The sequence below is a fragment of the Oryx dammah genome, unplaced genomic scaffold (assembly GCF_014754425.2).
Source record: "Oryx dammah isolate SB20612 unplaced genomic scaffold, SCBI_Odam_1.1 HiC_scaffold_13, whole genome shotgun sequence".
Taxonomy (NCBI): Eukaryota; Metazoa; Chordata; class Mammalia; order Artiodactyla; family Bovidae; genus Oryx; species Oryx dammah.
The window spans coordinates 63,182,715-63,202,076 of record NW_024070197.1 but is presented as its reverse complement, the minus strand read 5'-3'; the positions used below and the strand labels follow the sequence as shown (position 1 = coordinate 63,202,076).

The following is a 19,362-nucleotide window of genomic DNA, read 5'->3' as shown; positions in this document are numbered from 1 at the left end:
AGTGCACGCACACTCACAGACCCACGCACCCCGCTGTCACGTGCTTCTCCTTCGGCCCTCCCCACGGGGCTCCGGTCCGGGCGGCTCTTGTGCAGTTGGCTGCCCCCAGCCCCCTCTGCTTGCCCTGGCTCCCTCCCCCGACCCTTCTGCCTGAGGAGTCCAGGGCGCAGGGTCCTCTGATTCCGAGCTCCCAGGCACTTGGTGCACCCTCCCTGTCCCCCATGACGCTTCCTGATTGTCTCGGGCATCACAGTCTGCACTCTGCGGTGAGACCTGCCTGCCTCTGCATCCTGCCCTGCTGACTTCATGTCTGTCGCCCTTGGACAAGCCACTTGGCCTTCCTGTGCTTCAGATTTCTTACTCATTGACTGGAGCAACAGTGACAGTGCGGAACCTATGGTGTGGCTGTGAGTTTCAGAGATTTTTGGCATGTCGAGCTCTTAGCACATGGCGTGGGTCACACTCCCAGTAACAGGTGCTTCCGTGTCGAGTTGTTTTAAGGTCTGTTTATAATGAGACCCACCACTTAGCAAGAGTGTCAGGGGCAGGACTTTGGCTCCCTTGCCTTTTAGCATTAGCTTTGCCCAGGTGGTAATGGGCCTCTGATGGGTGCTAAATGAGGGACTGTAGTGGTTTAGGGATGAAAGTTCAAGCGGTGAGTGAGGAACACAGCTATAAATACAATTTCCAGTGGGGGACCGGTGACCTCCGTGGGTGAGCATGAAATGGAGTCCACCCATTTGCAAAGCTTTGATGGGATTGGGTGTTATCAGCACTGCCGATCCAAGCGACTCGGATCCAGGACCTGCCTGCAGAGAGCTCAGGTTGGATCCTTAGAGGAGTGATCACAGGACATTGGGCGTGGCCACAGAGGACTGGGGGCGCCCAGCCAGGCTTCGTGGAGGGTGTCTGAGCTGACTCTCTTCTCTCTCGTTCCCTTCTGCTCTCCTTTACCACCCTCGTTTTCCACTCTGGTCACGAGAAATGCACATTCCCTGGAGAGATTTTGGAACAACCAGACGCTCCTACTGGGAGAAGGTGAAGAGTAAACACCTTAAATACATTCATTGTTTGGTAGATATCAATACATTTGGCAGCATGTACCAGAACATTTAAGAATTTATCCTCAGGAAACAGAGACATGGGTCAGGTTTTCCGTTTTAACCCCTGAACACACATTGGCTCCTTTATTGTTCTCACAAGACTCTGGGGAGGCCCTGGCCTCAGCACATTACACGGGTGAGGCAGTGAAGTGAAGGCAGGTGACCTACCCAGAAGTCACACAGTAAGGAAGCAGGGGAGTCAAACAGACCCGGGCCCAGGGGCTCCTGAGTCTGGAGATTGAAACAAAAGGGCAACTGAAGATGCTCAGCTTGACTGGGAACCCCAGAAGCACAAAGTAAAACAGTCTCATTTTTACTCATCGATTTGGCAAATACTGTAAATATCACTAGTATCCCAAGGCTTCCAAGAGGGTGGGCTGAACAACTGCTGGCATGTATGTGGACCCTTCCTAAAGGCCAGCCTGGGGAGGTCTGACCCTCCTACTCAGCAGCCCCCTCTAATGGGGCTCTGGGGAAGTGCCCACACTTGTGCAAAAGGAAGCAGCTGTGAGGTCTCAGAGTGAAAATAGGAAACAATGCAAATTCACCTGCAGCCGGTTTTTAACATTGTATCATTTCATCCGTAAAGGCGTTCCCAGCAGGTGGGAGGGAGGGAGTCCTCCAGCGGCAGGGAGCCCCAGCACGCCATTCCTGGCAGGCCCACCCAGACTGCCCAAGGTGTCTGCCTCACCTTCCCCCAGGCCTGTTCAGGTATTTGGACTCTTTGCTGAAGCAGCTGCACCATTTCCCATTTCTACCAGCAGTGTATAAGGTTCCAGTTCCTCCGCCTTCTCACCATCACTTGGTATCAATATGTCTTTTATCTAATGGGTGTGAAATGGCATCTCATTACAGTTTTGATTTACGTCTCCCTGGCGGCTTGTGATGTTGAGTGTTCAAGAAGTCACTCTTAACATCTGTTGCCCTTTAGCCAGCAGCCCCTTCTGAGATTTCCCAGATGCAGTCAGCACTGATACCCCTGCTTGTGAGGTCACTGTGCCTGAGAACCTACAAGCATGCATACCATCCAGAAGCTTCCGGGAACCACTAGGCATTGGGTCTTCAGGTCCCCAAAGCCACATTCCTCTCCAAGAGCCAGAATCAAGGTGTGGGATACTAGAGGGTCTGTGTGTCCTTGTGAACAGGGCCCTTGTTCTTCTAAAGGCCCCAGTGACCTTTATTGTGATGCCTCATTCCTCATTCTCTCCCCAGGAGGGCCTGATGGTTCTTGCGACTCTAGCTTCAGTAATGGCCTCAGTGTCTTCACTCCAGCCAGGTAAGTGGTTTGTTATGGCCAGAGTTGTTTGTGGAGAGCTAGCAACCTACATCTTTTCTGGGCACGAGAGACCACAGCAAACCCTGAGGCAGACTCTGCTGAGGGCCAGCACTTGCAGGACACAAACTGTCTAATGAGGGGGTCCAGAGAACACTAAAGAGCCCACCCCACCTGGTTCTGGGGGACATATTGCCTCTTTGGAAGGACTGGAGGCTGTGAGAGATCAGTAAATACAAGGTATGAGTGTAGCTCTAGGCGACTCAAGGTAAAGAATCCGCCTGCCAGTGCAGGAGACCCAGCTTCAAGCCCTGGGTCAGGAAGATCCCCTGGGGAAGGAAATAGCAACCCACTCCAGTATCCTTGCCTGGGAAATCCCATGGACAGAGGAGCCTGGCGGGCTACAGTCCGTGGGATCACAGAGTCAGACAGGACTTAAGAGACTAGACAACGATAGAGAGCGCAGGTAGCGCATGGTGACCACTGGAGGACCTTGCAGACGCTTTTGCCCAGCCCCCTTTGCTTGTCCAGGATAATGTGAGGCCAATGCAGCTCTCTGGGGAAGGCCATTCAAGGAGCTCAGAGCACACGCGGTGATTGAGCCAGAGTGTGCACAGGCCGGGGCGTGCTGGCTGCAGTGGCGCTGCCTTCCACGGGGGGGCGGTGCAGGCCAGGCAGGGAGGTGGCCGCCCCAGGCAGCCACTCTGCACTCTGCAGGCGGATGATGGTCCTCGGGCAGCTGCTCCGCGCTCTGCAGGCAGATGACGGTCTGGGGAAGGACTGGTCTCCACCATGTCCCAGCCTGAGCCCCAGGACTGGCCCTCGGCCCCGCTTTGTTGGGCACAGCTGGCTACGGGGCTGGAGTGGATGGAGGTCCTCCTGTAGGGGGTTCTTCCCTCTGAATCCAACCCTGAGCACGGGCCCTGGGGACACAGGTCACTCACAAGAGAAAACATATACTCATCCCCAGGAGACTCTCTTTTCTGCAGACTCTGAGGCTCTTCTCTCCGTTCACATCGTTTTCTCACTGACTCTTCTTTCTCAGGACCTTGGGGGTGTTTTCAGAGTATTGACTGTAAATGTGGACTCTTCTAGGATTTCTCCCACATTGTTGGAGCAAGCCAATGAACACCATTCATTTATTTGTTTTTAGTTTGTTGTCACATATCCAGAGCTTCTGTTCAACCCTGCAGTTTCCAAGAAAAAGACGTGGTCCCCGAGCTTGAGGTTTTCCAGTGTGGGGGCAGAGACATAAGCACGAAGTTATGGGAGAGGGTGGTGACGGTTGTGTGGGGCTCCGAGGTCGTTAGGGCCAGTGCTGGTGCCCCGCCGAGGCCCGCTGGAGCACCGGCTGCCAACCTCGAGCGCTCGGGGAGGCCTTCCTGGGCCCGGCCATGCCCCACACTCTGGGTCGCATCAGCGGGTTCTGTGGATGTTTACATTTAAACCCCACAAGCTCAGTAGCAGTGCTGTCTCCACGTCAGGGGTGAGGAGGGACGGAGGTCGGGGCTGCTGTAGAGACTGGGTTTAGGAGGGTCTGAGGTGGGCGCAAGGAGATCAGCCCTGGCATTTCTTTGGAAGGAATGATGCTAAAGCTGAAGCTCCAGTACTTTGGCCACCTCATGCGAAGAGTTGACTCATTGAAAAAGACTCTGATGCTGGGAGGGATTGGGGGCAGGAGGAGAAGGGGACGACAGAGGATGAGATGACTGGATGGCATCACGGACTCGATGGACATGAGTCTGAGTGAACTCTGGGAGTTGGTGATGGACAGGGAGGCCTGGTGTGCTGCGATTCATGGGGTCACAAAGTCGGACACGACTGAGTGACTGAACTGAACTGAACTGAAGTGAGGTGGGCACAGACCAGTCAGGGTCACTGGCACATCCCATTTAGATAGGGTGGAGGCTCAAACTGAAGAGGCAGCAGGATAAGGAGAAAGTTGATAGGCTGGAGATGTTTTGAAGGTAGAATTGACAGAATTGTCCAACAGATGGAATGGAGTCGGGAGCGGGGGGGGGATGAGGGGAGGGGACTTCTAGATTCGGGGTTGAGCCAGCTCAGGGCATCCTGGTTTCGTTTCCCAAGCTGAGCAGGAGGAGGATCGGGTGTGAGTGGGCCCGTCGAGAGCAGAGATCGGGGCAGCTCTGGGCATCCCACCAGAGCAGGTCAGGAGGCTGGTGTGGATATGGGATGCTGGAACTCAGGGGAGAGGTCTCGATGGAGATGCAGGCAGGCTCGCCTGCCCTGCGGAGGATCCGCTCTGGGAATCGGAGGGCCCTGGCAGGGAGGGCCATGTGGTCTCAAAGCCCCTCCGGTAGTGTGAGAGAGGACAGATGCGGGCAGGGGGCAAAGCTGGCGGCAGGAAGGCCTGGCGCAGCCTCGTCACTAATCTAGGCCACCAGGAGGGGGCGGTCCAGGAGGACCAGAGATCGGCTGTGACTGATGGCCCCGTGCAGGGGGCACGGCTCCCCCTCCTCACTGGGGAGACAGCGGTTCCTCTGCCCAGAGGAGGCCCTGATTCCTGCACTGTGGCCGGGAACGCCTGGCTGGAACCAAGCCTTGCTTTATACCCGTCGTTCAGCAACGAATGCTAAACCAGCCTTTGAAATTAAAAAGCCAACGGAGAACACACTATCTGGCGCTTTGTTTCCCTCAGACGGAGGTTTCCTAGTGGCAGCTGCCAGTCTGAGTCACTGGCTATGCCAGAGACAGGGGCGGCCCCAGAGCTGGGAACCTGAGCCCAGCCCCTCCCACTGGAGGTGGCAGCCGAGGACGGAGGCTGGGGTGCCTGCTCTGGGCGGTTGGTGCTGCCCGAAGCTGGCCTCTCACAGGGTCCCCGGGAAGTGTAACTCGGGCTGCAGGGTTCCGACGCACGCTCACCCCAGGCACTGCCTGCACAGGCGGGCCCCTCCCACCACATCCAGGCCCACCAAGGGCAGTGGCCCAGTGGGGACCCTTCCAGTGACAGGAGCGTGCCCACCTGGCAGACATGGTCAGCGAGGTGACAGTCTGGTGAAAGCTTTGGGCTCTGTCCCTGTACACGAGACTAGATGTGGTGTTAGAGGACCAGTGTCATCCGGGGCATTCAGTATAGGTCTCCTGGTATAGCTGGCTGCCGCAGGCAAGCAGAAAGATCTAGAAATCAGTGCTTCCCAACATTTAGTACCTGCTGATTGAAAGATGTGATAAAGATCTTTTAAAAAAAAAAGACAGCTCTGAATTCAGAAACAGTTCCTTTTTTAGACTTACTTTCGCTCTAATTTGATTAGAGCTGTAACATAGGAGTGCCATAAAGGGTTAGATGTTACAGAAATAGAGTGCTGCTTCCCACGGAGACGCACTGGGCTTTGTCAGGATTAGTAATATCAGAACCTTTATTCCTGAAGTCAGTATTTTAACAGTCACAGTAGCGCCACACATTTGGATGTCATAGTACATGTACACGTATGATCTTCATTATGAGATGCTTTATGAGAAATAAGTGGTGAGAATAGGGTTTTGCAGACACCATGTAATAATTCAGAAGCCCCCAGGGCCTGCAATGCGGGAGACCCGGGTTCAATCCTTGGGTCGGGAAGATCCCCTGGAGAAGGAAATGGCAACCCACCCCAGTACTCTCATGCCTAGAAAATTCCATGGATGGAGAAGCCTGGCAGGCTACAGTCCATGGGGTTGCAAAGAGTTGGACACAACTGAGCAACTTCACTTTCAGGAGTAACTAGACTCTCTGGAACTGGTACAGAAATATGTTCTAAGCTTTGAGTGAGTTCCGTTCCGTTCTCTGGGTAGGGTGAGCCAGGGTAGAGGGTGCACACCTCTGGCTCCAAACCAGCAGTTCAGAAGCTGAGCACCGGGCGCAGTGTGCCGCACCCGGAAGAGCCCCGGCTTCGCATGGAGCGCGCACCAAGCCCAGAGAGCGCAGCCAGCCCCCCGGTGGGGAAGCTGAGAGCGCCCCGCGGAGGCGGGATCATCCGCTCTCCCTGTCCCCAGCACCCTGGGCTGTTTGGCCTCCCGTGCCCTTCACCTCCAGCCAGCCAAGGGACGGGGAGCCCGGGAGAGCGTCCCCGGCTGAGGGAGGGGCGTGCCAGGCCTCCTGGCCTCGGGCAGGTCCTCTAGTGTTCCATCTGTGCACCAGAGGGACTGCCTCACATGACCAAGGGCCTGTTGGCTGGTTGAAGCCGACGCCCACCTCACCGTCCATCTGGGGTGCCCCTTGTCTGGGGAGGGCCGCTGTGGGCACCCAGGGTGCCGCCCGCTCTCACGCCGGCTCCGTAACACCCTTCCTTCCTTGTCTGGCCCCAGGGCAGCGCCAATCACAGGCTTGCCCTCAGTGTCTGTGCTCGGTAAGACATGCTTAGCTGGCCCGCAGCACTTTGGGATTGTTGTAAGTTAAGGAGCCCAGCTGCCCAAGGGACTGTCTACCCTGGCTACCTGGGGCCACTGGGATTTGGCCCACCGACCCCCCCGAGATGAGCAGCAGCTTCCTCGGCGTCCCGCTCCCTGGGAAACAGTGCTGCCGGAGTGCTTGAGTGCAGCGCGTTAGGAGGCAGAGCCGTGCGGTGGGCAGGGCCACCCTGGACTCAGACGGCGCGTTCAAACTGCCGGCTCCACCCTCCGCAGCCACGTGGTGTGCCCGGGTTACTTAGTGCCTCCGTGCTCTGATTGCCTCGTCTCCAGACTGGGAGTCACACGGCTGTGGGCACAGGGCCCTGGGGGACTTAAGCAGGGCTCTGCGGGCACACGCCTCAGCACGGAGTCCAACACAGGGTGCTCACCCAGAAGCTGAGCTCTCGCTGTTCCCAGCGCCACCACTGCCCTTCCTGCTTAGTGTTAGAGCCTGACCCCCAAGGTTCGTACACCCCACGGGGCTCGGCACTGCCTCCCGCCCCCCAGCAGCTCAGGGCACAGCTGTGCCACGTCCCAAGGACCCTCCAGGCCTCCCCCTGAGGGCTGTTTCAGCCAGGAAGCGGCAGCAACCTGCCCTTGTGGCAGCTTCTGCTATGGAGAGGGATTCCCTGGGGCCCTCGGCTCACAGGGTCAGGAAGGGGCTTCTGATCATTCCCCACTGCTTTCCGAGCTCATTTCATTAAGACCTCGGGCTCCAGGAAGGTGTCTAGAGTGTCTCCAGCTGTGGGTTCCTGCCCACCCAAGGAGAGCTTACAGAGCACACCAGGAGGAGGCTAGTGCGATGGGGCAAAGCAGGACTGGGAGATCAGACAGGGAGAGGGACGTCCGGAAATTGTTAAGAGAAGACGAAATGCATGGGCAGCCCTGGATGGCCACTGCTGAGCCGTGCTGTGCATGCTAGGCGCCCCTGCCCCTCGTGACTACTGCACGCGCCACGGCCAGTCTCAGCCGAGGATGCTGAGGGCAGGAGACACGCAGGCTAAAAGACTGAGGACGCTGCGAAGAGTGTGACGGAGTCTGTCACTAACCTGTGTGTTGACTTTTGTATTGATCGTGCGTTGAAATGACATTTGGGGCGTATTGCGTGAGTGCACGCTCAGTCGCGTCCGACTCTTTGCGACCCCGTAGACTGTAGCCCCCACAGGCTCCTCTGTCCATGGGGTTTCCCAGGCAGGAGTACTGGAGTGGGTTGCCATTTCCTCCTCCAGAGGATCTTCCCGACCCCGGGATCGAACCTGCGTCTGCTGCACCTCCTGAAATGGCAGGCAGACTCTTTACCACTGTGCCACCCAGGAAGCCCTGGGGGTATATTGGGTTGTTTAAAATACATTGTCATATTTAACTTTACCTGTTTCTTTATACTTTTTAACATAAAACCAAAAAACATGAAATTCCATATATGACTTGCATTATATTTCTAATAGTGAGAAAGAGAGAGAGGTGAAGAGCAGCGGGTTCCTGGGTGGCTGAGACTGTCTGGGAACCTACCTTTGCCACCCTGGACTTGTCTGTCTGTGCGTGAGTTTCCCCATCTGTCCAGGCTGCTGAAGAACCCAGATGCTTGGCTGTCCTCGGAAGACCCCAGCACTTGCAGCCACGTGGCTCTCGGGGAGCCTCAGCGGCAGCCTCTCCCCAAGGCTTGGTCTGCTGGGCGGCATCCCTCACGCACCCAGCCCCCAGGCCACCAGAGGCTAGAAGTGCCCGCTCGTGCCCCCAAAACGAGCTCCATGGGGAATCATCAAACCACATTAAATAGCACTTCCATTGAGCACTTAACAGAGCTCAGAACCCTGCCCTTTAGGAGTTCACATCAAATGAGCTTCAGAGAGGCTGCAGGCGAATTGGAAAGCAAAGGCATTGAGTTCCTGACGCAAATGAATAATTGAGCAATCTGGAAATACCACGGAAGACCGTTTTGTACAGGCAGGCGATGGCGTCCTGCATCAGAGGGGAAGGGAGCCCCTCCGACACCCTAAGGCCCCCTGTCCTCGCCAGCCCCATCCCGGAGAGCCCCAGCCTCTGTCTGGGGGCCCCACTTGGGTCTGTTCTGGTGGCGCCCAGCCTTCCTGGGGCTGCTTGGCGGGACTTTTCTCTGCCTGGAGACCAGCAAGGCTTCGCGCCAGGGGAGCAGGGAGCCTGCAACCCGTCCTAGAGCGCAGGCCTTCTGAGCAGGGTCCAATCTACAAGCTGAGCCTGTCACCACCTTGCTGCCTCAGATGAGAACATTAACAACTTCAGAGGTGACTCTGAAGGCCCCTCGCTCAGGCTGGCCGCTATGCCGAGGGCCCTGCGTGTGACCGGGTGAAGTGCCACGGGTCCTCATTGGAGAAGTGGGCTTTGGGTGCCTGGGGCAGGGCCTGTGTTACTTAGAGGTGTCCCTGGGGCCTTTCCCTGGACTCTTTGGACAGGGAGGTTTTGTTTCATTGACAGGCTCTGGATGTAATGCGCTGAGGGCGCTGAACTGCCTTTCAGCCATGAGGTCCGCTAGTCCCAAGCTTGACATCAGAGGTGTCCACCCTTCTGCACGTTCTCTGGTGCAGCCTGGTAGTAGAAAGGGGGCCGTGGGTGGCTGCCCAGCGTACTGGCCCTCCTGCCGCAGCGTGGGTGTCCACGCTCCCGCCTGGCAGAGCAGCACCCAGGCACCCTGTGTTGGGGATGCGGGGCCGGGGCATAGCTGGGGAGGGGCCTGTGGGCCTCAGCCCAGCTCCCTCCTGGTCTTGCCCACAGCACGGAGAGGGCCCCAGTCACCCTCCACCTGGACGGGATCGTGCAGGTGCTGAACTGCCACCTCAGCGACACGGCCATCGGCATGATGACCAGGATCGCCGTCCTCAAGTGGCTCTACCACCTGTACATCAAGACCCCCCGCAAGGTGAGCCCTCGGGCTGGGGTGGTGCTCCGGGGTGGGCTGCAGGGCCTGCCCGCGCCTGGCAGGGTCCTGGTCGTTCCCATTCTGGGGAAGCCCTGAGCGGCAGGAGCGTGGCATGGTCCTGGGGTGGGAGGCCCCTGCTGCTGAGCACTCACACGGCCCCTCTCCACAGATGTCACGGCACACGGACAGCCTGTTCCCCGTGCTCCTGCAGACGCTGTCGGACGAGTCTGACGAGGTAGGTCCCCGCCCTCCTCCGGGCCCTGGCCGCCAGCCTCCCCTGCTGAGGGCACGGTGTAGCTCCGAGGGGCTTATTTTGCTGTTGTTCTCTTAAGCCAGCACCCCGAAAGTCCCCCCGTTGCTCCTGTGTGGTGAGGAGCAGCCATCAGGGAGAAAGCCGTGTCTCCTGTCCTCTGGGGAGTAAAGGCTCTTGCTCTGCGGGCCTTTCTGATGAGCGCCGGGTCTGAGCGGCAAGGAAGCCAGTCCGGCAGGGAGTCCCCGGTCCCCATGAGGCCAAAAGGAGGGGCGGCAGGAAGCCTGAGGGCGAGCTCCGGCCGCCTCGCTGCCCAGGGCCGCTGCCCGACCCTGCGTCTCGGTTTCCTTTCTCCATCCAGTGGGGTAGTGACGGCGCGGAGGGGTGTGAGAAATGTCTCCAAAAACGCCAAGTGCTGTGCCTGGCAGCGGGTGAGCCCTCGGAGCATCAGTTGTGATTCCTTTCAGCTGGACTCCTTTCTGGCCTCCAGTTTGAACTTGGACCCTGAGTCTTTGCTTTTGTTGGGGGTCACCACAAGCTAAAGAGAGAGGCTGGCCCCCTCTCAGGCAGTGCCCCGAGTGTGGAGACCCCAGAGTAGGGTGAGCAAGGGCTGTACCCTCAGCCTCCCTGTACCATGCCAGTGGCATCCTCCCCAAGGGACCTTCTTGGTTGGATGTCCCGCCTCCCGGCTGAGGGGCAGGGCTTGCAGCCGGGCATCGCCTTCTGCCTGGGGGGCATCCCTGCCCTCCGCCCATGCCCGCTCTGGGCTTCGTGCTGGATGCTGGCGGCCCCGGCCCTGACCTGCCCGTCTCCTGCCCTCACCTGCCCTCCTCTGGGCTCCATGAGGCAGCAGGCACTCGCATCTGCAGACCTCCCAGCGCCGAGCAGGAGGGGGCAGGGGCTGGAGAAGAAGGAAGCAGTACACACACACACACACACACACACACACACACACACACACACGCACACGCACACACACACACACACACACACACACACCACCTCCCCGCTCCCTTGCCCCCCCCCCCCGCCCACTGCAGTGCAAGGCCCACACACGCACACACCCACACACAAACCCTGCCTCCCGCCCCGCCGCTGCAGTGCACGGCCCAGGTGGACATGGCCCGGTTCTGCGTGAATATGACTGACTCACTGCACACTCACGGCCCTCATTTCAGTACAGAAAGGGAGAAAAGAACTTTGCTGATTGGTTCCTTCCCCAGGACTTTGGTGGAAGCAGCTGAGTTTTCAGTCCTTTAAATCGAGTTGTTTAATCCCATCCAGCCTTCTTCACCCGCGGTTGGTTCTTGTGTGCTTGTGCATTTAAATGGAGCCGGAGGAGGTGCGGTCCATTAAACAGCTCTGTTCAGGCTGCGGCTGTGGAAACGTGATTTGCTGAGGTGCCAAATGGTGCCGGGTTTTGGGGCGCATCTTGTGGGCCTCCGGTGGAGAGGAGGCTGCAGCTGCTCTTAGGGACAGTTGCCGGGGGTGGGGCGGGCAGGCAGCTCTGCTGTTAGCAGCAGTTCAGCGTCCCCACCATCCCATTGCTCTCCCGGGGAGGGATTTGGGAACCCAGTATCACTGCTGAGTCGTGATCCTGCCACGTCCTGGTTCTTCTCCAGAATCCTGTTCCTAAGTAGCCCCTGCTGAATCCGGTGACCTTGAGGGCGTCCTAGGTACTTGGCAGTGGAAATGCAGCCACGAACAAGACAAAATCCCTCTTCTCCTGGTGCGAACTTCCATTCCAGGGCGTCCAGAAAGTGCCCTCTGTGAGGTTTCCCCAGTTATTTTCAGGCACGGCCCTGATCTCAGATTGAAGCTCCGGGGGTGCAAGACCCTGAAAGCCCGTTGAGTCAGATCGGCCCACAGCCAGAGTGGCGTGAGGGGAGGCCCCTCGCTAATAGAACGTAACCATGGCCTGCCCCACGCAGGGCCACACACTCAGCCTAGGTGCCTCAACAGCCGGGTTAGCCCGTTAATAACCACCAGCTTGTCTGAAGTCATCCCAGGGTCAGGGAATGTGCTTAGACACCTTCCCTGTAGTGCCCAGAGATCCCTCGACAGTTCTTCTATGGGAGAATACTGTTATTATTTCCATTTGGCAATTCAGGAAATAAGGCTGGGGAGGTGAAGTAGTGGCACCGACTGATGGGGCCAAAACCAAGTCTGTCCCCAGAGCGCTCAGTTGCTGAGCCTCCATGCCTGTGTTTTACCATGTGTGGCCCCCAAGCTTGTGCTTAGTCATCATATCACCATCCCCAGCATCTGGCCTTTTTCTCTTGTTCCGCACGTTCTCGAGAAGACTGTCCAGTCCGGTATGGAGAGGGCTGTGGGGCTTTGGAAAAAGCTCTCCCTCAGCACCCTGACCCATTGCCCACTTTTCTGTTGATTTACAGGAGCTCTGTTTATCCAGGACATCCCATCTATGGTCTATGTTGCTCATGTTTTCCTCTCCCAGTGTAATGGTGACAGACCCGCATACCCGTCCCCCGGGGAGAGGCACTGGCCCCAGGTGACAGAGTGTACCAGGTGTTCATGATGCAGGAGCTGGGCGCAAGGAGAGGCCGAGCCTCAGAGCCCCAGCTCCACCGCCACGTTCCCCAGCCCCTGGGCACGTGGCCTCACGGGTGTCTCGCGGGCCCTTGTTTCTCTGCCCGCCTCCCCCGCCCCTTCCAGGGACAGCTCAGCAGTCCACACCCCTCTGGGATCCTTGGTTGTCTCTGCTTCTCCTAATTCAGGATAAGTGGCTGTTCCCTCAGTACCGCCTGTTCCTCACAGCCTTGATCTGAAAATCCCTTTTGTCAGAAAGAATTTTGCAGGTGTCAAATTAATATTCTTGGCACTGAAGTAGAAATTCTCCCATCAGCTAGAGATCCAACGACTTGTTTTTAAGTGAAAACGCGACCCTGATCCCACAGTCTGGAACACAAGGCATATCCGCAGAGCTTCCTGCAGGACCCGCGGGAGGCAGGGCTGCTCTTTTCCTGCCCGAAGGTGCCAGTGTTGGCCACCTCCCGAGCCCGCAGCTGCCCGGGCGGGCTCTGCCCGTGATCCCCCAGACGACGGATGGGTCCTCTCCATGTTTCCTGTGGCGTGGCCAGCCCGGAGGGGCCTCGGTGTTTCCCATCCCCACCCCAGCCTCAGGCACAGCTGCCTCCATTTCAGATCCTCTGCGGGTCACGGCAGGCACGTGTCATCACACGCATGCCCAGAGCGAACCCCAGCATCAGCTGTGGGCTTCAGAGGTGATGTTTCTCAGTGCAGGCAAACTGATTGTAACAGGCACATTGCCGTGGTGAGGAAGACCGGTGAGGGAGAGGCTGTGTGTGTGCGGGGCCAGGAGGTGCGTGCGAAACCTCTGTTACCTTCTGTTCAGGGTTACTACAAACCTACAACTGCTCTAAAAATCGAAAATCTATTTTAAACAAAAATATATAGGATTTTAAAAAAAGTCTAAGTTTCAGAAGAGGTCTGGAAGGGTGGTCGGGTGCCCCTCCTCCCCAGGGACCTGGGCCAGGAGCCTGACTGCTCCGACCTGCATGGAGAGCAGGGTGTCTCCACATGCCCTGCCAACCGCTGTTTCAGGAGGCGGAGAAAGGCTCCCCATCTGAGCCTGGCCCTTCCTAACAACCTGTCCATCACCCTCAGATTCTTTAGGGGCAGATCATGCCCCCAGGAGGGAAGGCCTGCTGCAGGAAATGGGCTGTCCCTCCGTGTCCGCCCCAGAAACAAGGGCTCCCCCTTGTTGCCTTCATCTGAGAGCAGCTTAGAGAGGCGGGGGTGCCCTGTCTGACACCCCCTTCGCTGGCTTCTTTCGGAAACCGTGGGGGTGCTGTGTGCTGAACCCCGTGTCTGGGAGAAGGAGAGGCGGAAACCAGTTTATGGGGTCGTGGCGCTGGTCAGAGTGCATCGCACCCTTTGTCTTCAGGAATCTGCCTGGTGGTCCAGGAGTAGCTTCATTATCCTCCGTTTGACATGAGAGGAACCTCAGGCATGAGGGGGATAACTTGCCAGGAGCCAGCCTTGGAAGCTGGGTCTGTCAGTTCCCAGATCATCTAAACCCCACACGAGGTCTGCCCTCACTCAGCTCAGTGAGAGTGCCGCTGGGAGGGGTACTGCTCTATCCAGGCTGGATGCACTTGGCTCTGCCCTGCCCCCGGGCTGCCCCAGGTCTGCTGAGCCCCCCCGGCCCCAACCCGAAGCAGTGAGCCATGCCAGGGACGGCTGAGGGTGGCGTGGCAGCTGCCCGGTGGAGAGAGGATAGCCTCTGCCCCGTGCTGCCCCCACTGCATGGTAAGGCTGAGGCACCTCCCCACCTCTCTTCTCCTCCCCGGAACGTGCTCAGGCTCAGTTCACTTCTGTAGCTCAGTGGTGTCCGACTCCTTGCGACCCCATGGACTGCAGCACGCTCCGCTTCCCTGTCCATCAACTCCGGGAGCTTACTCAAACTCATGTCCATTGAGTCAGTGATGCCATCCAACCATCTCATCCTCTGTCATCCCCTTCTCCTCCCGCCTTCAATCTTTCCCAGCATCAGGGTCTTTTCAAATGAGTCAGCTCTTCACATCAGGTGGCCAAAGTATTGGAGTTTCAGCTTCAGCATCAGTCCTTCCAGTGAACACCCAGGACTGACCTCCTTTAGGATGGACTGGTTGGATCTCCTTGCAGTCCAAGGGACTCTCAAGAGTCTTCTCCAGCACCACAGTTCAAAAGCATCAATTCTTTGGCGCTCAGCTTTCTTTATAGTCCAACTCTCACATTCATACATGATTGCTGGAAAAACCATAGCCTTGGCTAGATGGACCTTTGTCAGCAAAGTAATGTCTCTGCTTTTTAATATGTTATCTAGGTTGGTCATAGCTCTTTTTCTAAGGAGTAAGCATCTTTTATTTTCATGCCTGCAGCTACCATCTGCAGTGATTTTGGAGATGGAAACATTGTTTCCCCATCTATTTGCCATGAAGTGATGAGACCAGATGTCATGATCTTAGTTTTCTGAATGTTGAGTTTTAAGCCAACTTTTTCACTCTCCTCTTTCACTTCTTTCAAGAGGCTCTTTAGTTCCTCTTTGCTTTTTGCTATAAGGGTGTTGTCACCTGCATATCTGAGGTTGTTGATACTTCTCCCTGCAATCTTGATTCCAGCTTGTGCTTCATTCATCCCAGCATTTCGCGTGATGTACTGTGCATGTAGGTTAAATAAGCAGGGTGACAGTGTGCAGCCTTGACGGACTCTTTCCTATTTGGAACCAGTTCCATGTCACCTTCATTTTCCTCCCTAAAACGCGGTCGGGCTGGATCGTGTTAAGTCCCTTCCAGCCCTGACTGTGTGGTCCTGACTCTACCGCCCAGAATACTAATGCGGCCTGCTCAAAAGTGGACAGTCTTCCGTAAGAATGGGGCTTGTTTTTCCTTCTCATATCCTTGCCTCAGTTTTTATTTCGCTCCAATTTTCATTCCATCCACTCTCCAAAACAAACAAAAACAACCCCGCCACCCCACGCTTCAGTTCTGAGTGTTTCTGTACGGTCGGATCACACGGTCAGGTCAGGCACCAGCCCAGAGCACCGAAGGGCGAGACAGCAGCAGCCAGGAGCTCGGTTCCGCCTGCGGAGCGCCCACCCCACGTGGAGGGGCGAGCCGGGCCACCACTCGATGGGCAGGTGAGGACATGCGGGCCCTCCCACTACAGGCCTCAGGGCTGGTCCTCTCCTCTCCCAGGTGGACCCTGTGGCTTCCTGCAGGGCTTGGGAGAGAAAATGAGGGGCAGGGACAGATGAGCAGGGAAAGGAGCTGTGGCCAGCAAGGAGAGACCAGGCCTGCAGCCACATGCCCCGGGGATGGGGGCTCCCAGCACCTGCGGCCCAGGAGAGGCCCTGGCCATTGGCACCGGGGAGCCCTTGGCAGCGGACTGCTGCCATGCATGGGTGGGGCCCTGTGGTCTCAGGCCCATCATTGCGCTAGGGGGCACCTCCTTGGTGTGAGGAGGGGCCCTCAGTACCCACCGTTGGCTGCCATCACCTGCTCTAGGAAGACAGTTTGTGCTGGGAGGGTTTCCAGTCTGTCCCTGTCTGAATTCCCTCCACTGATGGGAAGGTGAGGACCCAGAGCTGCACCATAACGGGAACTCAGGGCAGAAGGCTCCCCAGAGGGGAGGTTTAGTTCCCAAAGCAGGAAAAGTAGGGCCCAGAGAGGAGTCACAAAGGGGAGGGGGCAGGAACCACCTTCCTCTGGACAGGGCTGGGGCTCCCGGGAGGAGCCGGCCGCCTTCCCCACCGCGTCTCTCCCTGAGCTCAAGTGATCAGGCGTCTCACCTAGAAAGGCTGCGTCCACCAACCCTACAGAGTACCCCAAGGGAGCCACACACACCAGGGCCGCCGTCAGATCCCTCGGAGCTCTTCAATACCCAGCTGCCTGGGCCGCAGCCTGGACCTCCATGAACTGCTCTCTCCAGGGGGGCCTTGTGGCCTTGGTTCCCCGCAGGCCGCCAGTGACTGATGCTCACCTCTGACTGAGAGCCTCGGTGTGGGCCCGCCCCGTTCTGTTGGGAGCCTGGGGGCCCCCGTCTGCCAGTTCAGTGCCCTCTCTCCCTGCCGTCGCCCAGGTGGCTGGGCCAGGCCCTTTTTCACACACACACACCCCCCCACCTCACTTGGGGCATCAGCAGCAGCCAAGATCTCTCCTAGGACGTGTGTCCATTTTTCCTTCTCCGGAGATGGCCAAAGCAGAGTTGGTTGCATTTGCCTGGCGTCTTCCTGTTGGCAGTTTGCAAGGCCCGCCGCCAGGGCAGGGAGCTGCTAGAGATGCTGTGGACAGGAGCACGCTGGGTGCTCGCTTGGCTCCCAGCCTGCACCAGGCCTCACCGTCTCCACAGCAGCCCTCCCAAGCAGAAACCGGCTCAGAGAAGTGAGGTAACTAGGTCAGGATCTCGGCCTGATGCCCCGTGAGTCAGTGAAGGTCAGTACACCACCCACTCCTCTGCCCCTCCAGGCCGGCCAGGTCCCTGTCTGTGTCACTGCAGCACCCAGTACCCCAGACGCGTTTCATGAGTACGTGCATAAGCAGGAGGCGGGCAGATGGCAGCAGAGCACACTGTGGCCCGTTCTGCCCTCTTCCTCGCTCGCGGGGGCCTGGGCCTGCCCACTTGGACAGAGCTGAGTGGGGCTCACACGGGGCTGGGGTTAAGCAGAGACCCAGCAGCAGCCGGGAGGCCGTGCTGCTGTCCTGGTCGTCGCGGGCCAGGTCCTGAAGACAGCGGCCCCTCGGCCCGTTGCCTGGTGACTGAGCTGCCCCAGGCTGCCCTGCGCAGAGGCCCCTCCCCATCCCTGCCCGCTCACAGGGAGAGTTCATCTCCTGCAGGGCACCTGCCAGTCAGAGCTGCAAGTGAGCGAGGGCTTCAACAGGAAGCCCCGGGGTGGGAGGCGAGGGGGGGCCTGTCTCCAAGCCAGCTCATTACGGGAAGTTGGGGGCCTGTCTCCACGCTGTCTCACCCTGGGAAGTTGGGGGCCCTGTCTCCACACCGTCTCACCCTGGGAAGTTGGGAGGCCTGTCTCCACGCTGTCTCACCCTGGGAAGTTGGGGCCCCTGTCTCCACGCTGTCTCACCCTGGGAAGTTAGGGAGCCTTATCTCCACGCCGGCTGACCCGGGCTGGCCTTGTCCCCCTCTCCCCTCAGGGTGGCGGCTGGACGGTTCCAGGTGCCAGAACCCGCACTTGCTGTCACCGAGGAACTTAATAAGCATCAGGGGCTGCCCTTTGGCAGTATGGCACGGAACTGGCGCCTTGGAAGGACTTCTGAGTCCACTCGAACAGAAGAAAAAGGAAAGAAAACTGTTCCTGATTCCTAAGGGCTTGCGTTCAAAGTCAGGCAACAAACCAAGACAATTCTTATTTCTTTTATTCAAGTTGTTTTTTGCTTTACCGAGGCGTACAAGGGCTTAATCAGGGTGGTTTCCTCAGTAGGAAAATAGGTCTAAGGCTGAGCAGTGCCCTTGCTCCCACCCCCAGATCTGGGAGTCTTTTTGGCAGAGCTTCTCCGATGGTGTAGAAGGCAAGGCTGTGGGCCGCCTCCCCGGGGTGCTGGGCCCAGCCTGCCTCTGCCCCCTTAGTGGGAAGCTGTTCTGGGAACACTGCCCGCCTCAGGCCAGGCCGGGGCTGGTCACTGCTTTCTTCAGCCCAGGTCTGCTGTGTCAAGGGCCAGTGGGTGCCAGCTGCCGCCCCCCAGAGCGGCACGGGGGCTCGGGCACACAGGAGCTATGCCGGGGCCCGCGGACATCCTCCCCCTACTCCCGGCTCCCCAGGTGCCCCTCCTGGGCTGGCGGCCCAGCCTCCTAGACTGGACTCTCTGGATGAGTCCGCCAGGCGTCGGGGCTCCAGAGACCTGATCCCCTGGGCTGCAGCCCTTGTGAAGGAAGGGGACAGGCTCCTGTGCGGAAGGAGGCAGGAGGCCACAAGGCTTGCCTTGCAGGCCCGGCCTAGCTCCCCTTCGTTTGCTCTCAGCTCCGTTCCCCAAAATAAGGGGTAATCCAACCTTCCCAGGATCTCAGCTATGGCCCTGCAGCTGCCCTGTTCTGGGCGGAGGCATCAGCTAGGCCTGGGCGGTGCCCGCAGACCTTAGCCTCGGGCCTCCAGCCTGCGTCCCCTTCCCCACCAGCCCCGATGGAAACTCGCATGGCTTTCTGCTGGCCAGGACTGCGGAGGGCCCAGCCCAAGGAGTTCCTTCCCTGCTTGTGGGACTGGAAGGCTGAGCCTGTTGACATCTGGGGCCTGGTCAGCTGATCAGGGGCCTAGCCAGACTCTGGACTGAGTTTCTTAGAGACCTGTGGGTAGATAAATGGAAGGTTTTTCCAGCCATCTCTTGGCAGAAGCTCTCCAAAACCATCCATCTTCTGTTTCCTGCCCAGCTCTGCAGCTGCCGGGTGCCTCGCCTGGGACTCCATGTCCAGGGGTCTGGGTGGAAGGAGAGGACAGGCCTGGGGGCTTAGCCTTGCAAAGCTCTGGGTCTCCCCTGGTCCTGAGGTGGTGAAGGGGCAGGCAGGAGCATTTCCAGGAGACAGAAGGGCACCTCCTGCAGCAAGGGGTTCTCCAGGGCTGGTCTGTGGACACGTTGCAGGGACAGAGTGCCTGGATACACCAGTCAGTGAGGGGTGGAAACAGCTGCTGTCCAGGAGACTGTCCTTGGCCCGCTGGAGGGCAGGGGCTGACAGCCTGTTGTGGCCCATCTAGACAGTGACTGCCCTCCCATGCTGAAATGTGCCCTTTGCTACTGTCTGGCCGCCTCCTAGAAGGAAGGCCCTCCTCACTTTGCTCCCCAAGCCGTGGAGGGTGTGACACCCCGTGCCCTCACCCCGGCCGCCTTCCTCCCGGAGCTGGTTTCTCAGATGCCTTCTTCCCCAGTTGCCGCTGACCTTTTCTCTCCATCGGTGGCCAGCTCGCTCAGGGACCAGCTGATGCGCC

General features: G+C 58.3%; 1 protein-coding gene across 1 annotated transcript in view; it reads left to right on the top strand.

Annotated features, from left to right (window-relative positions):
- Positions 1 to 19,362, top strand: part of VAC14 (VAC14 component of PIKFYVE complex) — a 76,716-nt gene that overhangs the window by 12,239 nt on the left and 45,115 nt on the right. The window contains exons 10-12 of the mRNA XM_040253532.1: positions 2,316 to 2,379; positions 9,514 to 9,658; positions 9,828 to 9,893. Of these exons, the coding sequence (XP_040109466.1) occupies positions 2,316 to 2,379; positions 9,514 to 9,658; positions 9,828 to 9,893 (275 nt within the window). The remainder of the gene's footprint in view (positions 1 to 2,315; positions 2,380 to 9,513; positions 9,659 to 9,827; positions 9,894 to 19,362) is intronic.